Below are 21,514 nucleotides of genomic sequence, written 5' to 3' on the forward strand. Positions count from 1 at the left end.
AGAATGATCGGGAAATGGAATCCATATACCAAACACGAGAATGACGCGTACAATAGTGAGTCACTGGCTCGTAAGCACTAGCACCAGCTCCCTCTCTCCAACAAAACCTATAGGTGATGATATGACTGACTAAAGAGGGAACCCAAAATAAAATCCCTAGCCATGCCACAATAAAATCCCTAAAATGCCTAGCCATGCCCGAAACTGTTGAGAAATAGACAAATGATATATGCTCCACGAAGAGTTGTACTGAATCCCATATGCACAGTGAGGAGAGTGGAACAACCCAACTCCTATAAAGCATTGTACTTGACTATCACTTTTATATGAATGAATACAATGTCATGATGCTTTGTACTTTCAGTTAAGTGTCTTGTCATTGTCAATCCTACACAAGATTGTGTTTATGAGTCCAAGCTTCCATCTTGGAACCTAATCCACTTGTGTAACAGTTTGTCTCTACTTGTCCATGTCATCATGAGTTTGGTCTTCATCTTTCATCCGCCATAGCTTTTGTCATACTCGAGATCTGCATCTTCTAACATGGTATCAAAGCGCAGCTGAGCATGGCACAGCTCCATTTTGCTCTCATCTAGCTCAGCTTGAGTCCAAGACCTCATGTCCCACTCCTTCTCCACTTAACCTTGTGGCAGCCATAGCCAACAGTATCCTGCCTGCTTGAAGCTCTCATATCTCTCTCTACCAGCCAAATTTTACCAAGCTTCCTTCTGAAGAAGTGTTCCCCCACTACTAAAGCTTCTTTGTATCACTTGAAACATTAGCATTGCCCTGCCACAAGCTCAGCATTATCAATTTTCTCAAGCTCTGTTCTATGTCTGCCATAGCGAGATCTGTACCTACCTCTGATTGAGCTTCTTGATCTCCACCTACAAAGTATAACTTCACTTGCTTTCTTTTAGGGGATTGCTCTTTGGCTCTAAGCGCTACTACGTATTACATAACATCACGACATTGGTCATCGTAAGGTGCGGCATTCAAAAATTCGTGGTCACTAGAAATTTTGTGCCTGTATCAGTTCGTACAGCTCGATCTCTGTGTGCGCGCTGCGATCCTGCCTCTGGTTATGGGGCATTTGAAGAATGACTCCTAAGCTTCATCTTCATCAAATATGCGACGGAATGATCCACCATAGCTGTGTTGAATCGTCAAAAAAATCAGTCGCCTGCACCTCAAACCCTAATAGACTCCATAGCCAAAGCTCCAAATTTCATCTCTTACACTTTCTCAAGCTCACTAGAGCTCCTGCCACTCAAGTGGACTACCTAATCAGACCAACAAATCAGTAAGGAGGATCTTGCAGACTTGAAAGACTTGGAGCAAGCAACAAAAACTTCAGCAAGAGAAAGGTTTGAGAAGCCTAAGCATCAACATTCAAGACATAGTATCTATCAATACTTAAACAGTGCTTCTTGGCACTTGAATCTTCAGTTTACTTCGAAGATTACTCTCAGTCTGTGTGATGATTTAAAGTCACATTGATAAAATCCCGTATAAATCTCAAAATCTTATTGTCAAATAATAGACACTGCCCAAGAGTTCTCGTGGTAAGACCTCCTACTAAGATGACTGAAGTGGAACAAATAGCAAAGTTTAATGGTGAAGGATTTCATGCCTGGAAGGAGAATACCATGTATCACCTTATACGAAAGGACTTGTGGGACCTGTTTGAAGATGATGCAGATAGCAAGAAGGAAGATGATGAAGACGGGTTCGTTGAAGAAACCAGCTCAAAACCAAAGAATGGAATAAGATGAATAACAGGGCACTAGGCATCATTGCCTGGGAACTAAGTGATGATGTGCTACATCATATCTCTAGCATTAGAGATGCTAGAACTGCTTGGGAGGAACTTGACGAGATGTTTAATATCCAACCAAAGAATTCAAAGGTAAAATTACTCATGCAATTTTATAAACTAGATATCAAAGACAATGCTTCTATGACCGCACACATTAACAAGTTCAAGAGCCTAAAAACCCAGCTTGCAACTCTTAAGAAGAATATTGATAAAAATGAAGCAATAGCCGTACTGCTTGCAAGTGTAAATAAGAATCCATATGAGAACCTTGTGTCCACCCTAAGTAATTTTTTCCAATCTCTTACTCAAAGACATTGAGCACTCGCTGCTTGATGGAGAAAGCAAATTTAAAAGCAAAGATGTAAAATAGACCTGCAAATTTTCAAGGAGAGAGAGAGAGAGAGAGAGAGAGAGAGAGAGAGAGAGAGAGTGTGTGTGTGTGTGAGAGATTGAGAGAGTGTTATACACCAAAGGAGCTACTAGACCCAAGGAAAGAGGTCGAGGATTCAACATTGACAACAAAAGTCGGATGATATGACATTATTGTGGTAAGACTGGCCATATTGCCAATGAATGCTTTCACAAAAAAAGAGCACAGCAGATGCCGAATGACCACCACCAAAGTCAATTCATGAATGAAGAAGAAAAAGAAGATGCTTCCGCTACCATCAACAACTCTAACAGATTGTTCTAAAGGAATTTGTTCCCATAGTGGATCTCTATGTTTCTCTTAGTGGATTTGCTTTGTACAAACCCTTGCCAAAGATGTAGTCTCAAGCTTTAACTTTACTAGGCTACCTATAAGCTAGTCTCTCGGGCCATGTTATCGTATAGGGGGGGTAAAAGCCAGCAAGTGTAGGGACTCATCATTTGAGGGGGGGTGTTGAGAAATAGACAAATGATGTATGCTCCAAGAAGAGCTGTACTGAATCCCATATGCACAGTGAGAAGAGTGAAACAACCCAACTTCTATAAAGCATTGTACTTGACTATCACTTTTATATGAATGAATACAATGTCATGATGCTTTGTACTTTCAGTTAAGTGTCTTGTCGTTGTCAATCCTATACAAGATATTGTTTATGAGTCCAAGCTTCCATCTTGGAACCTAATTCACTTGTGTAACAGTTTGTCTCTACTTGTCCATGTCATCATGAGTTTGGTCTTCATCTTTCATCCGCCATAGCTTTTGTCATGCTCTAGATCCGCATCTTCTAACATAGACTCACAATACAGAAAATGAAAATGCAGCCTGTTGGACCAAAACGTAGCCTACAAAAGGTTGGGAATAGAGCGATTGGCAGCAAACAGCAGTCATGAAGCTGTAGATAGCGTGTAGCAATCAAAAAAAGTCAACAATCAGCAATGGGCAGACCTGTAATCAGCAGAAAACAATAGCAAAAGCATAGATCCTGCAATCTAATACTATGTTAGAAATGGATGCAACAATGGAAGAATAAATACATGTTGTAATAAACTACTGAACATAAGAATAGAAGAGAAAAACACGAAAGAACATTGCAAAGAAGAGAACTCAGAAGAATGCTCAAGAAATGGAATCCATATACCAAACACAAGAATGATGTGTACAACGAGTCACTAGCTCGTAGCCTGTAGGCACTGGCACCAACTCCCTCTCTCCAACAAAACTTGTAGGTGATGATATGACTAAATGAGGAGGGAGCCCGGTATAAATAGGAGAAAACAATGCCAAAATAGGAGTAGGTCGACCAACATAAAATGCCCCAAATAAGCATCATAAATGCCACAATAAAATCCCTAAAATGCCTAGCCATGCTCCACGTAACTCAAACTCGCACATGAGCTGTCTAGATTGTTAACAGTTGGTGGCTGGGCAAATCGTTCTTCTCTGTCTCTCCAATAGTTTGCTAAAGTCATTCTTTGTCTCCGTCATGGACTACAAAGCTGCACTCTCCATCACCATCACCGTCACAAGTGCTATCATCATTATTCAGCCTAATCCGATGCCCTCACTGACACCTTGGGCTATGTGCAAGGATTGATCAATCCTCATTGTATTCAGATTTCCTTCATTATTCAATGCAGATTTCTCTTCTCTTCCTACTCTCATTTCTCCTCTCCTTTTCTCTTTGTGTTCATGATTCTTTTCCATTGCGCACTCTCACAATGTCTTGAATACTACTAAATATGCCCTCATCAGTTATGTAGAACAAGACTTGCAGGTTTTGGGTTGGCAAAGGGACGTAGTAATTGAAGGAAATATTACAAGGCACTTGGGCTATCCTTTAGGGGTGAATGTTTTGTCTAAGCAATTGCTTGATTGGATCTCCACACGTGTGGCTAACAAATTTGTTTATTGGAAATTGCAAGCATGATCTTTTCAAATATGCCTTAAAGTTGCTCAAACAAGTGTGTTGCCCATGATTTCTTACTACTTGTCATTGCTTCCTTGGTTCAAGACTGATTTGAGGAAAATCACACAATCTATTTCTTTCATACTTTGGAAAAATGACTCTACGCACTCTAGGATTTCTTGGATATCTTGAAGCACTGAAAAGAATGAGGGATGGTGCAATCTTGGATGTCGAAACTCACATGGTGGCTATGTGTCTTGGTCAACAACCATGAGTCTCTATAGCATGATTTTTTCCTGAAGACAGGAGTATCATGTATGTCAATATCAAAATTCAAGCCCCATGGTGGCATGTTCTCACTACTAGTAAGTCTATCAAGCTCCCATCTTCTATGTTATTGACTCACTTGGTCCGTTCATGGAAAGTTGTGCTTCAAAAGTCTAATTGGCATCCAAGTGATAATCGTTTGCAAATCAATTCTATGCAGGCTGAATTGCTGGCAATTTCTAAGATTGTTCCATGGGAAGGGAAGAAACAAGCTAGACCTAGGTTAAATCGAGTGGCACAACTTGCATTGATTTCTATTGCTGATGTGCTTTTATCAACACGACAAACCTTGACGTTAATCTGAAGGATCTTTCATGTTCCTAGAGGATACCATGACTTATAGGAAACTATTTCATCATCTTTGCATGTTCTCCAACCCTTTCCCAAACTACTTTCAGATGGTCCCTAGCAAGATTGGAGAATTAAAGGATGGCTGCAATTGGAGAATGCATTAATCAAATATATCATTTGCTTATTAAGGATCATAATTGGTTGACACACAAGTGCAATTCCATTTGGAGTCTTCACAAAGGCACATCCTAGTGGAAATCTACAATGATGGTGGGTTGGCTCAACAAAATCCCCTTCAAATAAAAAGTGCTTATTTGGTGCATATTGGTGGTGGTCTCCCTCTTGCTTCTACACTCTCTAGATGCAATATCTCTAATGTTCCTTGTTTTTTCTGTACTACAAGTGTGAAGGTCTATCATCATCTACTTATCTCTTGCCCCATGGCAAGAAAGATTTGATCTCTTTTGCATTGTGCGGTCGAAGCCACCATGTATCCCCATCATTGGATATTTGGAAAGCCTAAGTTGTCGAATCTTGAGTGGCCATCATTGGATATTTGGAAATTGTCAATCTAGGGTTACTGCCATGACTAGACTACCCAAAATGCATTCATTTTTTAATATCATTCTAGAGTGTAAAGTTACATTGGTCGATTGAGAGGTCTTCTTCAATAGCAATTTGGTATCATGCAGTATGCAAGCATTCCTCCCAAGGATGATTTGGTTTCTTGGTATACTATAGTTTGTTCTATTCTTTTGCCGGCTATTTAACTCACTTCTAACATCTATACTTTTCCAATAATTAATACAATTACCCTTTACAAGGGAAGAGAGAGAGAGAGAGGATTTCGAAAGAAAAGATAAAGAGAGAGAGAGAGAGAGATGTCACATCAATCAATTGCAAAAAATCCTAATACATATATATGTTTCTACAAGCCTCAATAGCCTAGCACATTTGATACATCTAGATCTTTTAAGTGATTTTCAAGGAAAAAAAGCCTACTTTGGGTTCAATAAATAGCAAAAGCAAAACTTACTAAGATGTGTCCATGTATATTGTGCAGTGTGCTTGGAAGACATGTGCATATTCTTCGAAATAAACACATGTGCATGTGCCTCCTAAGCATAGTATATGTGAATGTGTTTTTTTAATAAATTTACTTTTACTAATTATGATAGTAAATGTAGTAACTTTTTGAAACTCCTGAAGGTGAATTCTAGCAATTACCCATCAAAACATATTTCGGAGAGCATTGCTACATCCAGATCTTTTAAGTGATTTTCAAGAAAAAAAAACCTACTTTGGATACAATAAATAGCAAAAGCAAAACTTACTAAGATGCGTCCATGTGTATTGTGCAGTGTGCTTGGAAGACACATGCATATTCTTCCAAATAAACACATGTGCATGTGCCTCCTAAGCATAGTGTATGTGAATGTGTTTTTTTAATAAATTTACTTTTACTAATTATGATAGTAAATGTAGTAACTTTTTGAAACTCTTGAAGGTGAATTTTAGAAATTACCCATCAAAACATATTTCGGAGAGCATTGCCAACTAAGAAAAATTTCAACGATTCAAACAAGGTTGTACAAGAGTGTACTTAGGCATTGCCCACAAAGAGAGAAAGAGAGAGAGAGAGAGAGAGTGTGTGTGTGTGTGTGTAACCAGCCTTCTTCCTCAGATAGGGTGGTAAATAACTTGATTAAGCACTATTTACAGCAATTAACAAATCTACAAAACAGAAAAGTATACTTTACCATATAATCTTGGACATTGGACACCCTGTTGGCCCCAAAACTTAAGCCTCTTTCGGTATTTATTTAACTTAATTGAAGAAGAAGTTGATGTAAAATGGGATTCTCCCAACCCCTTTCAGTATTCCAACTCCCCTTGTTGTTCAATGTGACCAGCAAGTCTTTAATCTAATTTGTCACTTAATTTGGGCAATCAATTGGCCTTCATCCGCTTTGATGGAGATGGAAAATGCCCCAAATTCAATTATTTGCTGGTCCCTCCACTTGAATAGGCTAAAACGAGCTTCAGCCCTGTTGAATCCAAGTGTTGGAGCTTCCAATTTCTGGCACGCTTCTCGAGACTCTTACTAAACCCTAATTTCTACTGCAAATTAGGGTTTACAACAGAGAAATCTGAAATTTCTCAGTGTCACGAGGATGTGAAAATTTGATACTTTGCTTATGTTTAATTGACATTTGATTAAAGGATTAATCAAATGTGCAATTAAAAGATGCACATGTGTTGCACATGTGAGGTGCAAGCTACTTTTTCACAGTTGAAGGCCGAAGGATCCTGTGAAAAAGATGGGTATCAAAGGCAAAAGTTGTAACAAGTTATACTTGTTAGATTCTAGGTGAATTTTGGTGTCAGTTTGCTCCTAGGACCATTAATTGGCCATTAAGTGTCAATGGTGACACTAGGGACTAGGCATTAATTAATGGATTAATGATTGTCCAAGGGTCAATTAATGCATGGGACCACTTTGGGTTGCAAATGGCCTAGCCAATTAATTTTTGGATGGGCAAGGTCAATTTTCTGGGCATGGATTAAGGGCTGAATTAATTTTCAGAATTAATTAGTTCTGAAAATTAATTAAATGGCTGGAAATTGCTGAAAATGGATTAAGAAAGCTGCCACTTGGCAAAACTTTCCCATGCAAGTGGGGGAAAGGCTAAATAGGGCTGAAGGGAGAGGGAAATCTCGTTTTTTCATTTTGGAGCTGTTGGAAAGAGGTGTTGGACTGTTGCTGCCAGCTTTTGGGGCCATTTCCCAACCATTGGAGACCATTTTGGTGATGGAGATTGCATATTCTTGACCTTGGGAAGTTGGCAATTGCTGCTGATGCACTTTCTCCTAAAGATCACAGTCTCTGATGCTCCTATTGTTGTTGGTGCATCCGTTTGGGGCTAGTACAGTAGGGTAGCAGCTGATTTTGATCAATTCTTCGCGACAAATCTCAGAATTTTCTCTCTCTACAGCATTCTCTCATCTCCTTCAGCCTATGCTCAGCCATTCTCAGCAATTCTTAGCCATTTGGAGGAGATTTCAGCCATTTTTGGTGGGCTGATCTGTAATTTCTGCAGTAAACCCTAATTTACAGCAGAAATTAGGGTATCTACTGTCCAAGAATGTTATGGTAAAGTGTGTATTTCATTTTATGTGCATTTATTTATAACTGTAATCAACTCTTAAATTAGGTTATCAACACCCATCCAAGAAGGAAGACTGGTTTCACTCAGCCTCTAGTGATCTTAATGCTGCAATCTTTGAAGCAAGGCAATAGAAAGGCTCAGAGATGACAGAGAATGTTGAGGAGAGAGAAAGTTAAGACTTTCTTCGCGAAGAACTGAAGAAAATCTCTCATTTACTACAAGTGACCTGTCTCAACAACTTGTAGATGCAAAGAATTGAAGAAAATCAGTCATTTATTGCTGCTGTCCTATCTCAAGAGCCTGTAGATGCTATCACCTGTTGTTGATTGGTCTTCTCCTACCCCTAGTTGCCTCGAAAGGTCCCCCAATGGCTGCAAATCAGACCAATAGTATCTTCTCCCTCTCCTGCAAGCTAAATACACTAAAAATGCCTCTCGAGCCTCTAAAGACGTTTTTCAGTCTTGCACGGGCATTTTTGACAAGTGGCTATCTTCCCAAATGGTTTTTCCAACATTATCCGTAATTAAATATTAATTTTTAATCTTTAAATATTGAAAATTAATATAATAATTATTTAGGTGCCTTGGAAAATAATCTAACTGGTCAATAATTAAATTGGCTAGGCAACTTCCATTCCCAAGTGTCTCTGTGTCATCTTTGACCATCAAATTGGTATTAGGTACCATTAAACGCCACTTCAGTAGTGTCACAAACTAACACTTATGGCCAACAAATGGCACCAGATACCACCAAGTACCTGTGTGGAATAACTTATAATAACTTTTGCCTTTGATATCCCGTGATTTTCTCGAGTCCCGAGCTCGTAAATTTACTCTAACCCCAGTTACACCTCACATTTGCAACATTTACTTAGCCATGTGATTAAAAATTAATCCACATGTTAAGTGAGGTTTCAAAACTACATATCCTCATGACAAAGAGAGAGAAGTGCTAGTCTTAAGTCAATTCCTAGATCAAAATCATCTAGTAATAGGAGTAAACATGGAGATACCTACATTTGCAAGTTGATAAAACAAGTGCCTTACCTCTAGGGTAGCTACCTGATTATAGGGAAAAATGAGAGGGATTAGAACCAAATCAGCTTGTGAGATAGATCAATATATAACAAGTCCATCTCTGAAGTATCATTTAGAAACTAAAAGGAACTAAGTCTAATCAAATGCATCCCTTGTCTAACATCTAGTGGCAAAGAGAGAGTAAGTAATTTGCAGAGAAACACAAAGGCACAAAAAGAGGAAAGGAAAGCGGGGGGGTGGGATGCACTTGCACTCGTTCACTCACTCAACATGGTATAGAAAGGTAACACAATATGTAAGAGCAAGATATACTCTTGTATTATTCAACGAAAGAAACGATACAACGTAGGCAAATCCCAAGACTACACCCTTGTGACACCGCATATATAAGGGTTCACCACTGGGTATAGGGAATCACATGTAGAGTGGAAACCAAGCAGGACTCAAAGTTACTTCTACTCCCTACATAGATGTTTCTGGTAGCAACGCCGTGGTATAGCTATGAAGCCCTTACACTCTCCCACGCTTACTGGATTGTTGTCCTCGGCAATCTAAGGGTAGAGGTTATTGACTCATTCGAGGTCTTAACACAGCTGCTTCTAGTAAGCTGGCCAGTGTCTGCCGGTCTAGGACTTGACACATTAGCAGGGTCTTAACGCAGCCTTTACTATTAGACTGGTTAGTGTCTACCGCACTACGACTTGGGGATCTTAACACAACTTTTCCTATCAAGTTGGTCAGTGTCTACCCATCTAGACTGCTTTGTTACTTTTGGTTTTTTCTGGCTACCATGCGGATCCACCCTCGACTCAATTACATTTGAGGAGTGGAGGCATTATTAGGTCCTATGATAAGTCAAGTGATGACTTGAGGGGCATTGGAAGAATTATTGGGATTCTCCTTAAGCTAGGTAGCGAAGGTATCATTGCCACATTTGCGAGCCTCCACTTCCGAAATCCAAGTAGCTTCTTTGAGAGGGCGTCCTTCCCACTTGGTGAGGTACTCGAGATAACCTTTGTGTTCTTGTCGCCGAAGGAATACTTCTATTTCTTTGAAGGGGCCATTGGAGTAAAGCAGTGGGACGTGCTGCACCCATTGGTTGTCGGGATAGAACCTGCGCAAAAGGCGGACATGAAATGCATTATAGACACAAATGCTTTCTGGCAGTTCGAGCTTGTATGTTACTTCGTTCAAGACTTGAGTGATGCGATAGGGTCCATAGTAGCCGTGATTGAATTTGGGGCTCATATTCTTTGGGAGAAACATATGCTTGGAGCTAACGAGGACCATGTCTCCCTTGGTGAAGAGTACCACCTTACACTTCTTGTTGGCATGTTTTGTCATGGTGATTTTACTCTATTCTAAACTTTGCTTAGTTGCTTCATTGCGGTTTCTCCATTTCTTCAAGAATTCTTCTATATCTTGACCCTCAACTTTGGCAGCTCCTCAGGCTAAGGCAAGGGTTGTGATGACTTCTTTTCCCGTAGCTAACTCAAAGGGGGTGTAGCCCTAGCAGAGTGGATTGAGTTGTTGTAGTGAAACTCAAGCACATCAAGGTACAAGGCCCAATCTTTTTTATCCACCCAGGTATAGCTCCTGAGATAGTCTTCAATGCCTTGGTTGACTCTCTCTATTTGCCCATCTGTCTCGGAGTGGAAGGAGGATAAGAATCTCAACTGTGTTTCTAGAGTCTTAAAGAGTACCTTCCACATATCACTCATGAATCTACCATCTCTATCTAAGACTATGGCTAAGGATAAGCCATACAACTTGAACACGTGTGAAGAAGGGGCGGGCTACCTCCTTGGCATTCAATGGTGGCTTAACAAGTATAAAGTGAGCTTGCTTTGAGAAATAGCCCACCACTACAAAGATGATGGTGTAACCATGGGATTCTCGGAGCTCCACAATAAAATCCATGCTAATGACATCCCATGGCCGGCTAGGAACTAGCATTGGTTGAAGTAATCCTACTGGCTTGGAGCGTGGTGCCTTCATGAGTTGGCAAGTAGGGCACATCTTGATATAGTCTATGACTTCTTCCTTCATGTTTGGCCAAAAGAACTGCTTTCTGAGTACTTCAAGTGTCCTGCTTTGTCCCTTATGCCCACCTAATTTTCCATCATGCACTTCATGTAATATATACGCAAGCTGTCATGCATTGGGGACGAGCACTAACTGTCTCCACCCTTGGATGGTCTAGGCTCTCATCGCTTCCACTAGGAATTTCCTGGATGCGCGGGGGTTGCGGCTCCTCCCCTCCATATGCACTAGTGGCTGCTACTCTAGGCCCACTTGATGAGGTTGTGTTATACATGAGGCATCGGTTTTGATAGTGGGGACCCCGCACTTGAAACATCTAATCCCTGTGGTTGAGCCTTGGGGTCTCCACCATAATGTGATTGATCTTGCGGACCCATATAATACACTCGGGATTGGTTTGTAGTGGTTGTTCCCCCATTGGCCAACTGCTTCTCTTGGCACTAAGGCGGATTGTGATGCAACTAGGCTTATGCCTGAGACTTAACTCCACACCTCTGCAAAGGGGCCTCTAGGGTCTCGGAGTCCAAGAGTTATTGGTGAGGTTGGTATTGAATCTAAACTGGCTCCCTTGGGCTGTCCTTCTCCCTTCTAGGTCAACTAATCTTTCAGCCATCCTCATGGCCTCAGCTAAACTAGTTGGCTCCTATCTCTTCACATCTCTTCTAGCCCATTCTTGCATGCCAAATAGGAATCCATGCAGCTCAGTGTCAGTGTTCGTGTTGGGTAGCTGCAGCATGAGCTGCCTATATTTGCTAACATACTCCTTTATCTTTCCTTGTGTTTGCTTGAGATTTCCCTATTCATCTTTGAATTTCTCCATCTTTGGGATAAAATAGTCTTTGAGTTCCTCTTGGAGTTCTTCCCATGAAAAAATAGTGTATCCTTGCTCCTGTTCCAGTAGGTACCAACTAGCAGTGTCTTCCTCTAAGTAGATAATTGTCACTTCTCCCTTCCTATCTTCAGTGATCTTGGCATACTTCAAGTATATGTCTACTTCTGTGATCCACTTCTTCAAAATCAACCCGTCTCTCTCTCCTTTGTACTTGGTGGGTTGGGGTATTTTGAACTTGCCATAGTTGTCTTCTAAACTGTCACTCTCTTCCTCTTCCTATGGTTGTATCTTTTGTCTTTTTTCTTATCCTTCTTCTTGTTGCCTGCTTCAACTACCTTCTCCTTGTCTTTCCTTGTATCCTAAGCTCTCCTAAAAGTCTCCTCTCTACCTAACCTATCCATCTCTTCTTGCAATATGTCTTTTCTCCTCTTCCTATTGTTGTATCATCCACTCTCTGTAACCCTACTCCAGTTCTAGTTTTCTTCTCCTTTCCTCTTCTTCCTCCTTCATTTGCATGTTCCTCCAGATTAAGTCCAATAGGCCTGACATGTCCTCTAACTGCCTCTCTAGGCTAGCTACTTTCTCCTCTTGAGCTACTCTCCATTCTTGACCTAGGCTCTTCTTCCTCTCTTCCATCATTAGGATGGGTGCATTCTCTTTGTTGTCCTCCATGTGGTCATGGAAACCCGCGCCTCAGCTTTTGGTGTTGTCGACGCGGAGAAACCGCGTTTCACCTTCGGATGGTGGTTGTGTTGCGGGGAAGCCATGTCATCTTCAGATGTTGGCTGGTATCGAGGTCACCATGACAAGGGTTGTCACGTCAGGGGCTAACGTGACAGGGGTCAACACGACGTAGGTTGTCTTGACACAGTTTCTTTGGGGCACTAGATCTCCTCTCTTGCTTCCATGAGCACTTCTTCACTCCGAGCAAGAGTTGCTCTGATACCAAGTGTGATGCACCTACACTCGTTCACTCACTCAACGCGGCATAGAAAGGTAACACGATATGTGAGAGCAAGGTATACTGTTGTATTATTCAATGAAAGAAATGGTACAACATAGACACATCCCAGGATTACACCCTCGTGATGCCGCACATATGAGGGTTCACCACTGAGTATAGGGAATCACACATAGAGTGGAAACTAAGGAGGGCTCAGAGTCACTACTACTCCCTATATAGGTGTTTCTGGTAGAAACACCATGGTATAGCTACAAAGCCCTTAAGGGAAGAAAACGGGCGGGGGGGGGGGGGGGGGGGGGGGGGGGGGGGGGGGGGGCGCGCGCAAGGGCGAGATTGAACTTCCACAAACTTGGGGTAAAATTCAATTTGCTCTAACCTAAAATGCACATTTACAAGCAATGCTAACAAAGCATGATATACAAACCCACCCCTAAAGTTGACGACTGTTCATGTTAATTCCAGCTGTGAAGTGAGCATCTATTATGCATGTTGGGAATATTTTAACTTGTTAAGCAAGTAAAGGGATACCAAGATTGCCAGCACAATACCTGGGAATTCATTATATAAGCATCTGAAGCAGAATAGAGAGAGGACACATGAACGGTTACAGGCGTCCAGAGTACATGATGTGCAAGGTATGGATGATCACGTATAAATGCCAGCAGCCTCTCTACATATTCCACTTTGTTACTTTTTGAGCCTACTGAACCAATCAGAAGCTTCAAGTTGATCTGTTTAGTCAATTGGTCACTGTGAATCTCTTGCGTATGTAAAGATAAATCTTCCATAACCATAGCCAAAGCTTGAATGAGCTTTAATTGACCCTTCCCAGGGTTTATACTGCTCAATGTCGTCAGAAGCACATCATCAGGCCTCAGTCCCATCTTTGAACGAATCGCGTCTCGCAAACTTTCTCTCTTGTTTTCAACAAGTTCCTTTGACTCAAATAATCCAGCTTTAGAAGCAAACTCATCATTTACAGAAAGAGGTATGACTTTTATCAACCTGGGTAAAATAACATGCTCCAAGTCACTCCATGCTTGCCATTGCTTTAACTGTGATTCAGACAGGAAGATCAAAGCCTTCGCAAAACCAAGCAAATGCTTGGAACGATCGAAGTATTCTCGTCTATTTTCCATTATCCACCATGCCAATCTTCTTGAACCTTTTTTATACAGAAGCAAGTACTTATCTGCAACAGATCAGCTAAACATGTAAAAAGTCAGTCGGTCCTTCAGAACAGTCTAATAAATCTTCATAAGCAATCAACAAGCAATAATTTGGAAAAGAAAGCCTTACAACAAATGAATCTCAAATCAAACAGTTTCCATGTGTATATAGTAAGGAGAGCAATATTTCTCAATCAGCAGTTGTTATTAGGGAGCTACAGATCCAGGCATGCATAAGCAGGCTGGAGCTGGAAGAAGATTAATGATCTGCTCATGTATAGTAATCAGTATTCTACATCATACATGTGAACCATGCAACAAGTCACTTGTTGACCTATACCCTCGTCCTAGTGGTCCCTTATAAGTCAAATGCACTGCAGTTCCTTGTGCCTTTACATAAACCTCCTCTTTACTGTATTTTGAGAATCTGCGATGAGTTATGTCAATCCCTGCTTTGCATTGTGAAAACAAATACTCTAGTCCCCTGTTCAGCAACAATTCTTCCAAATCCAGAAATGCATAAGCAGGCTGGCGCTGGAAGAAGATTAATGTACTCATGTATAGTCATCAGTATTCTACATGTGAACCATGCAAAAAGTCACTTGATGACCTGTACCCTCATCCTAGTGGTCCCTTATAAGTCATGGACTGCAGTTCCTTGTGCCTCTACATAAACCTCCTCTTTACTGTATTTTGAGAATCTGAGCTGAGTTATGTCAATCCCTGCTTTGCCTTGTGAAACTAAATACTCTAGTCCCCTGTTCAGCAACAATTCTATAAGCATACATATAGGACAACCTAAAATGCTGTAGATTCTGAAACCAGTGAAAGCAATCTTGAACAGTAAAGGACAGCAATTGGAAGCATTTTAATGCACACCCATTTACAACAGAAGGTGTGTGGCTTTATGTGTCAAAGGATTGGGCAGAAAGTTGCAGGTCGGCAGCTTCAGCAGGTATCACATATGCAGAGCATTTGTGGGTGTGCCGAATTAAGGAAAAAGCAGTTTTGGTCAAATAAATCACAGTTTCACAGCAAAAGCGTGCAGAGAGTTTTGTCAGTGTTGAATCAGGTCAAACAGAAGTTAGACCAAATGTATTTGGTCGTACACCTATGACAAGGACACAACTAGATCCAAGACAGCCCTCTTGGTATTGTGAGAAGAAATTTAGTGTCTCAATGAAGAAAGCTTGTGGCACTGACATGTGAGCATACAATGACATGACAAGGGCTCAAGGTATGCAGCCTAAGGAGATAACCAGGTCTGGCAGCACTCTCCTAACACAGCAAATTTGGGCTAAAAAAGATTGGCCTAATCCTTGTTATTTTCATCATTGACTTGTGCGGAGTCTCTCTGCCTTCCTAACCAAATTTTTATCGATAATACCTTGAGCTTGGATTATGGACTTGTAAACTAATAATCTTGAAAACATGGATTGCGTTGAACACATATCTCCACTAGGAGTTTGGGGGACACTATCACGGGCACGTACATTTGATTAAATTATTAATCAAATGTGCAAGGTTGTTTAGCACATGTGATGCACAAGGCAATTATTTCATGGTAACAAGCCAAGGACCCCGAGGATACAATGGGTGTCAAAAGCAAAAGTTGTGATGAGTTATGCCAACTAGGATTTGTTGATAAATGGGAATTAGATTTGACCCTAGGTTGTTTTACCAATAAGTGTCAATGGTGATGTAAAGAAATACCTTGACACAGAAACACAAATAACAATTGTATGACAAAGCACAAACCAATAAAAGAACACAGTGAGGGTTAGGATGACTCAAAGACAATGAACACAATGAATAAATGAAATGATATGACTACTGAATATACAATGCTCATGCAATAAACACACTATGTAATGAATGAATATTGAACCTCGAACTCCTGTATCTCAAGGATCATGGTAGGGGTAATGAGCTGGAGAGTGTGTCATACTCCAAACGGATCCCGAATCGCAGCAAGGCAGCCTCCGAATATCGAACACCAGCAAACGCAGCCAAGGAAGGCTAGATCTGATGCAGACAATAGTGAAGGAGAGAGAAAGACTAAAAATGCAGGCTGCAAGAGAAAACAGCAAACGCAGGCAGTGGAGAGAAAATCTATTGCAATAGCAAACAAGAGAGAGAAAACTCTCAAGCGTAGCTGTGAGGAGAGAGAAAATGATGGCGACAGCAGATAGGAGAGAGAAAACTGCAGTGACAGTAGTCAGGAGGGAGAGAAAATTGTACTTGCGACAGCTGGGATCTGCAAACGCAGCAATATGCTAACGTGGCAGGCTATACGACAGTTGTGCAGGTGGTCAGCAACAATCGCCTGGCTAGAAACAACAGCAAATGGAAGGTAGAGAATTGGAAACAGGCGCCAGACTGTAGATGACAAAAGGGACTACTGAGACTGCGATGTCCACCGCGAGAGGGGTGTGGGCAGCAAGCTGAAAACACCTAAAACTTGCAAAAACAAGATTGAGAAGGCTGAATGGAGGGCAACATACTTATTTATAGAAAGTTTGGACCCTCCCAAGTAGGTTTGTGCTTATGGGACATAGACACTCTCTAGGAACGCATTTCTTTTAAATAAACAAGGTTTCTTTATTAATTAAGCATGTTTTCGGACTGTTTTAGTAAAGTTAATGCATTTTTAGCTCAACACCCCCTCTTAACCCCAACAATAGTGCCATGAGAAGGAAGGCCAGCCAAGCCCTTTTTCATTATATTTTACCCCAAGGCATTGTCAGAGTGCAGCGGTGCGGAAGCGTAGGACTGAGAGAGAGAGAACGCAGAGATAGAAGAGAGAGAAAGAGACAATGGAAGATGAAGATCTGCTGTATAAAGTGTGCTGAATACAAAGATATGCAGATATATACACGGGCGCAGTGCGCTGGACTGCGTGTCTCCACCTCGACGATGCAACCTGCTGTTCACCTCGAAGTCCGCTGCAGTCTGCACAGTCTCCTGTCTGAAATCTGCTATCAGAGGGATCTGGAATGTCTCCGAAGTAGAGCCTGGGGAAGTGCCTTCGTAAACAAATCCGCAAGATTGTCCTCCGTCTTGCAGTACTCCACAGTGATGGTCTCATCCAGAAGCTTCTCGCGGATGAAGTGGTATTGGATCTCTATGTGCTTCGTCCGGGCATGAAAAACAGGGTTCCGTGCCAAGGCAATGCAACTCTCATTGTCACATTGCAACAAAGTAGGACGAGTCTGGGAGCACCCAAGCTCCTCCAATAATCTCCGAAGCCACACAGCCTCACATGTGGTGGAAGACGCGGCCCGATACTCCGCCTCAGTAGACGAAAGGGCTACCGTGGGCTGCTTCTTGCTACTCCATGAGATAACACCTGCACCCAAGGTAAAACAGTAACCTGTAGTAGACCGCCTGTGGTCCACATCGCCGGCCCAATCCGAGTCGCTCCAACCTGCAAGTACAAGATCTGAACCATCTGTCCCTGCGGGATAATGAATCCCTAAATCAGACGTCCCCCTCAAATACCGAAGTATCCTCTGAGCAGCCTGCCAATGCGCCGTCTTAGGTTCACTCATGAACCCTGCCAAGAGCCCAACAGCAAAACATAGATCAACCCTAGTGTTGAGAAGCCAAATCAAGGACCCAATCAACTAACGATAGCGGGAAGCATCCGCCAAAGGAGAAGCTGAATGGGAAGTGGCCTTCCAGTTCGGATCCATAGGAGTAGAAAGGGCCCGACAATGCTCCATCTCAAAAGACACCAAGAGCTCCTGTACATATCTCTGTTGAGAGATGAAGATCCCCCTCTGAGACTGATAAATCTCATGGCCCAAAAAGAAATGGAGTAGACCCAAGTCCGTCATCTCGAACGTCCGATGTAAAGCTGACTTCGTCTCTTGGACCTGTTGTGCAGCATCACCTGTGACAATCAAATCATCAACATATAAGACAAAAAGCACACAACCATCCTCGGAAGTGTGAACATAAAGCTGCGGATCGGCCTTGGAACGCCGATATCCCAACTGAGACTGGAGGAACGAATCAATCTTCTCGTTCCATGCACGCGGAGCCTGCTTGAGGCCATACAAGGCCTTCTTCAACCTGTAGACTTTCCCATCTGAAGATCCAAAGCCAGGAGGCTGCTCAACATAGATCTCCTCCTTCAAATCACCATTGAGGAAGGCCGACTTCACATCCAACTAGTAAACAGGCCATCTCCTATGGCCAGCCAAAGCAAGAACAGCTCTAATGGTCGCCATACGAGCTGTGGGGGCAAAAGTATCATGGCAGTCAATCCCTGGGCGCTGTGCAAAACCTTTAGCAACAAGGCGAGCCTTGTGCTTATCCAAAGAACCGTCGCTAAGGTATTTGGTCTTGAAGACCCACTTGACGCCAATCACCTTCTTATTCGGGGGACGGGGCACGAGTGACCAAGTGCCATTCCTCTCAATAGCCTCCAACTCGGCTTCCATAGCTTTCTTCCATGGTGCGGACTGTAAAGCCTCCTTCACGGAGGTGGGCTCTCGATCCTGCATAACACGGGTCATCAAACAATAGTTAGAGCAAACAAGCTCCGTAGAATGTGCCTGGTGCCGCCGTGACCGCCGCGGACCATCCTGCGGTCCCCACTCCTCAGGAACCCCCTCGATCCCTGAATCACGGAGTGTGTCACGGGCCCAGCGAGGAGGAGGCCGAACCTCCCCTCGTCTATCCCAATCAGCAGAGGACTCTGGAATATCCACCAGTGGTAACTCCTCTGAGGTGACCGGTGAAACAATAGACTCTGTGTCAGAAACAGAATTATAATCAAAAGGCACGGGCTCCAGTGGAACTGTAGAAGGAGCCCAACTCTCCCCTGGATCTCCAAGAACGGGATGTCCCTCACCCGTTGACATAGCCGGAACCTCCACAAACCGCACATCGCGGCTAGTGTACACATCCCGCTTGACGGGATCATACAATCGATAGCCTTGGGACTGGGAGTTGTAGCCAACAAATACCTGTCGTCGGGAAGCTGCGTCAAATTTATCACGGTGAGCCTTGGGAATGTGAACATAGGCATCACACCCAAAGACCCGGAAGTAAGAAACATCTGGCTTCGTCCCAAAATAAGCCTCAAACGGGGTCATCCCTTCCACGGCCGAAGTAGGGGATCGATTAAGGATGTGGACGGCAGTAGCCACAGCCTCGGCCCACAGAACCTGAGGGGTCTGTCGGTGCTCCATCATGGTGCGCGCCATCTCGATCACACTGCGGTTCTTCCGTTCAAGAATGCCATTTTCTTGAGGAGTGTTGGTATTGGCAAACTCCTGGTGAATTCCTTTATCTGCACAAAACCGAGCAAACTCATTAGAAACAAATTCACCGCCCTTGTCGAATCGCAAGGTCTTTAACTTCCGGCCCGATCAGTTCTCCTCAAAGTCAAGCCAATCCTTGAAGTGTGCGAAAGCTTCTGACTTTAATGCCAAAAAGTAGGCCCATGTCATCCTGCTGTAGTCATCCACGATCAGCATGAAGTACGAGCTCCCACACAAGGACTCATTCCTCATAGGGCCACATAGATCCGTAGATACAAGCTCCATCGGTGAAGTAGAACCGCCGCGAAGCTGTGTGGGGAATGGCATCCCTATGCTGCTTCCCCCGAATGCAGGAGACACATGGCTGCTAGCTCACCACTATATCCGGCAACCCTCGAACAAGCTGTCCACGTGACGCCCTCCGAAGATAATCATAGTTCAGGTGACCAAACCGAGCATGCCATAATTCTGACTGTGACTGAGAGGTAAGAAGAAGAGTAGAGAGGGCGGTGGAAGACTTCAGTTTATAAATGCTGTTCTCCTCATATCCGGATGAGAGAACCTTCCTCGATCCACGCTCAAGGACTCGCACCGTAGTACTGTCAAACTCCACCAAAAGACCAAGGGAGCAAATCTTATGAACTGAAAGGAGATGGTACCCTAAGCCTGGTACATGCAAATCTCTGAGGTATGGGTACCACCTCGTCCATCGGGAATAAGCTGCATCTTACCCCAACCTGCAATAGATACTGAAGAGTTGTCTCCAATGAGAATCTGCCCACGCGAGGGTCGCAATTGGGCAACACCATCTGATGAAGGAGTCATGTGCCGTGAGACACCACTATCAACGATCCACTCTCGAGCCTAGGGAGCCGTCATCGTAGCATCAGAAGCATTCGGTGAAGCGTCCTCAATGACAGCTAGATGAAGAAATGCAGCTGATGAGGGTACAGCCATCGCTCCAGAATCCTTGGTGTCCTTCTTGTCTTTGTCAGGGCAATCCTTCTTCCAATGGCCAGTCTTTCCACAAATATGGCGTGTGGAGTCTTTGTCCTTGTCCTTCTTGGACTTGTTATCCCCCTTCTTCTTCTTTTGGTCCTTCCCCTTCTTCTGAGAGGCTTGACCAGTCAGCGCCTCCGACTTGGAAGCATTCTGTCCCTTTAACTGTTCCTCTTGGTCCAAGACCATAGGAACCAACTCTTCCCACCGAAGAGTAGACTCTCGCCCCGAAGCAATAAGGGCAGAGTAAAATGTACCGAATCGTGGCGGCAACTGGGACAAAAGTGTGATCGCCATGTCTTCGGAGGAAATCAGCTTCCCCGCATTCTGAACCTGCATCTGAAGCTGCCTTAGCTTGTTAATGTGCTCCCGCAACGAAGAAGACTTGTTTACGGACAAGGTCCGCATCTGTACCTCCAAAGAAACCCGCTTCATAAGGGTCATCCGATTGTACATCTGATCAAGCTCCAGCCATATCTCCCGAGCCACCATCAAGTGCTCGATGTGAGCGATCACGGCTGTAGTACATGATAGAAAGAGAAAGGAACGAATCCTGGCATTCAATTTGTCCCAATGAGACTGAGCCTTGGCCAACTCCGCACGAGCATCGGAAGAGAGTTTGGACTCATCTCTTACCGAGGGCCGGTCGATCTCCTCCTGTACCAGCTCCGCCAAATCATAGGACTCAAGGATGGCCAACATCATGACGCGCCAAATACGGTAGTTGTCGCCGTCGAGCTTCTGATCTGCAGGAAGAGCTGGTAAGACAGGCACCTTCCGGTCCATAATCAACTGGAACTCCAAGTCAATCTCTGTAGACATCTTCACCTGTAATGCCTTCACAAACGCAAAAGCAGCCCCCTCTGACTGTGAAAACTCAGCCTGCTAAGGCTCTTCCGCATCCTGAACCTTCTTCACCCGCCGGAGGCGATGAAAAAGCAAAACCTGCACTTGTAGGCTGAAAACTCAAACTTCCTCCGCGTCAAACAGCAGTAAACAGCAGCAAATCCACCACCTGGACTCCTTTCCTGTGCGTCCACACTTGCTTCAGCCTTGTTTCAAGGCGCAGCCCTCCTGTCTGCCCTCAAACGCAAAAAACGCAAATTTGTGTCGCGATGGAAACTCCTCTTCAGGTTGATTCTGCGCTCAGTCAGCCCTCTAACACTGCTCTGATACCATGTCAGAGTGCAGCGGTGCAGAAGCGTAGGACTGAGAGAGAGAGAGAGAACGCAGAGATAGAAGAGAGAGAAAGAG

The 21,514-nt window shown here is 43.3% G+C and overlaps 1 protein-coding gene across 3 annotated transcripts in view; it reads right to left on the reverse strand.

Moving 5' to 3' along the window:
• The window catches only part of LOC148020769 (UDP-Glycosyltransferase superfamily protein), a 44,051-nt gene that overhangs the window by 5,340 nt on the left and 17,197 nt on the right, over positions 1-21,514 (reverse strand). For all 3 annotated transcript variants that reach the window (XR_015694629.1, XM_087698583.1, XM_087698582.1), the window contains one exon: positions 13,368-14,011. Coding sequence is in view for 2 of the 3 variants with exons in the window: in XM_087698583.1 (XP_087554709.1) it covers positions 13,368-14,011 (644 nt within the window). In the remaining variant the exon portion in view is untranslated. The remainder of the gene's footprint in view (positions 1-13,367; positions 14,012-21,514) is intronic.

This window comes from Lygodium microphyllum, chromosome 18, assembly GCF_053477565.2.
Source record: "Lygodium microphyllum isolate KBCC chromosome 18, Lygodium_microphyllum_v1.1.10, whole genome shotgun sequence".
NCBI lineage: Eukaryota > Viridiplantae > Streptophyta > Polypodiopsida > Schizaeales > Lygodiaceae > Lygodium > Lygodium microphyllum.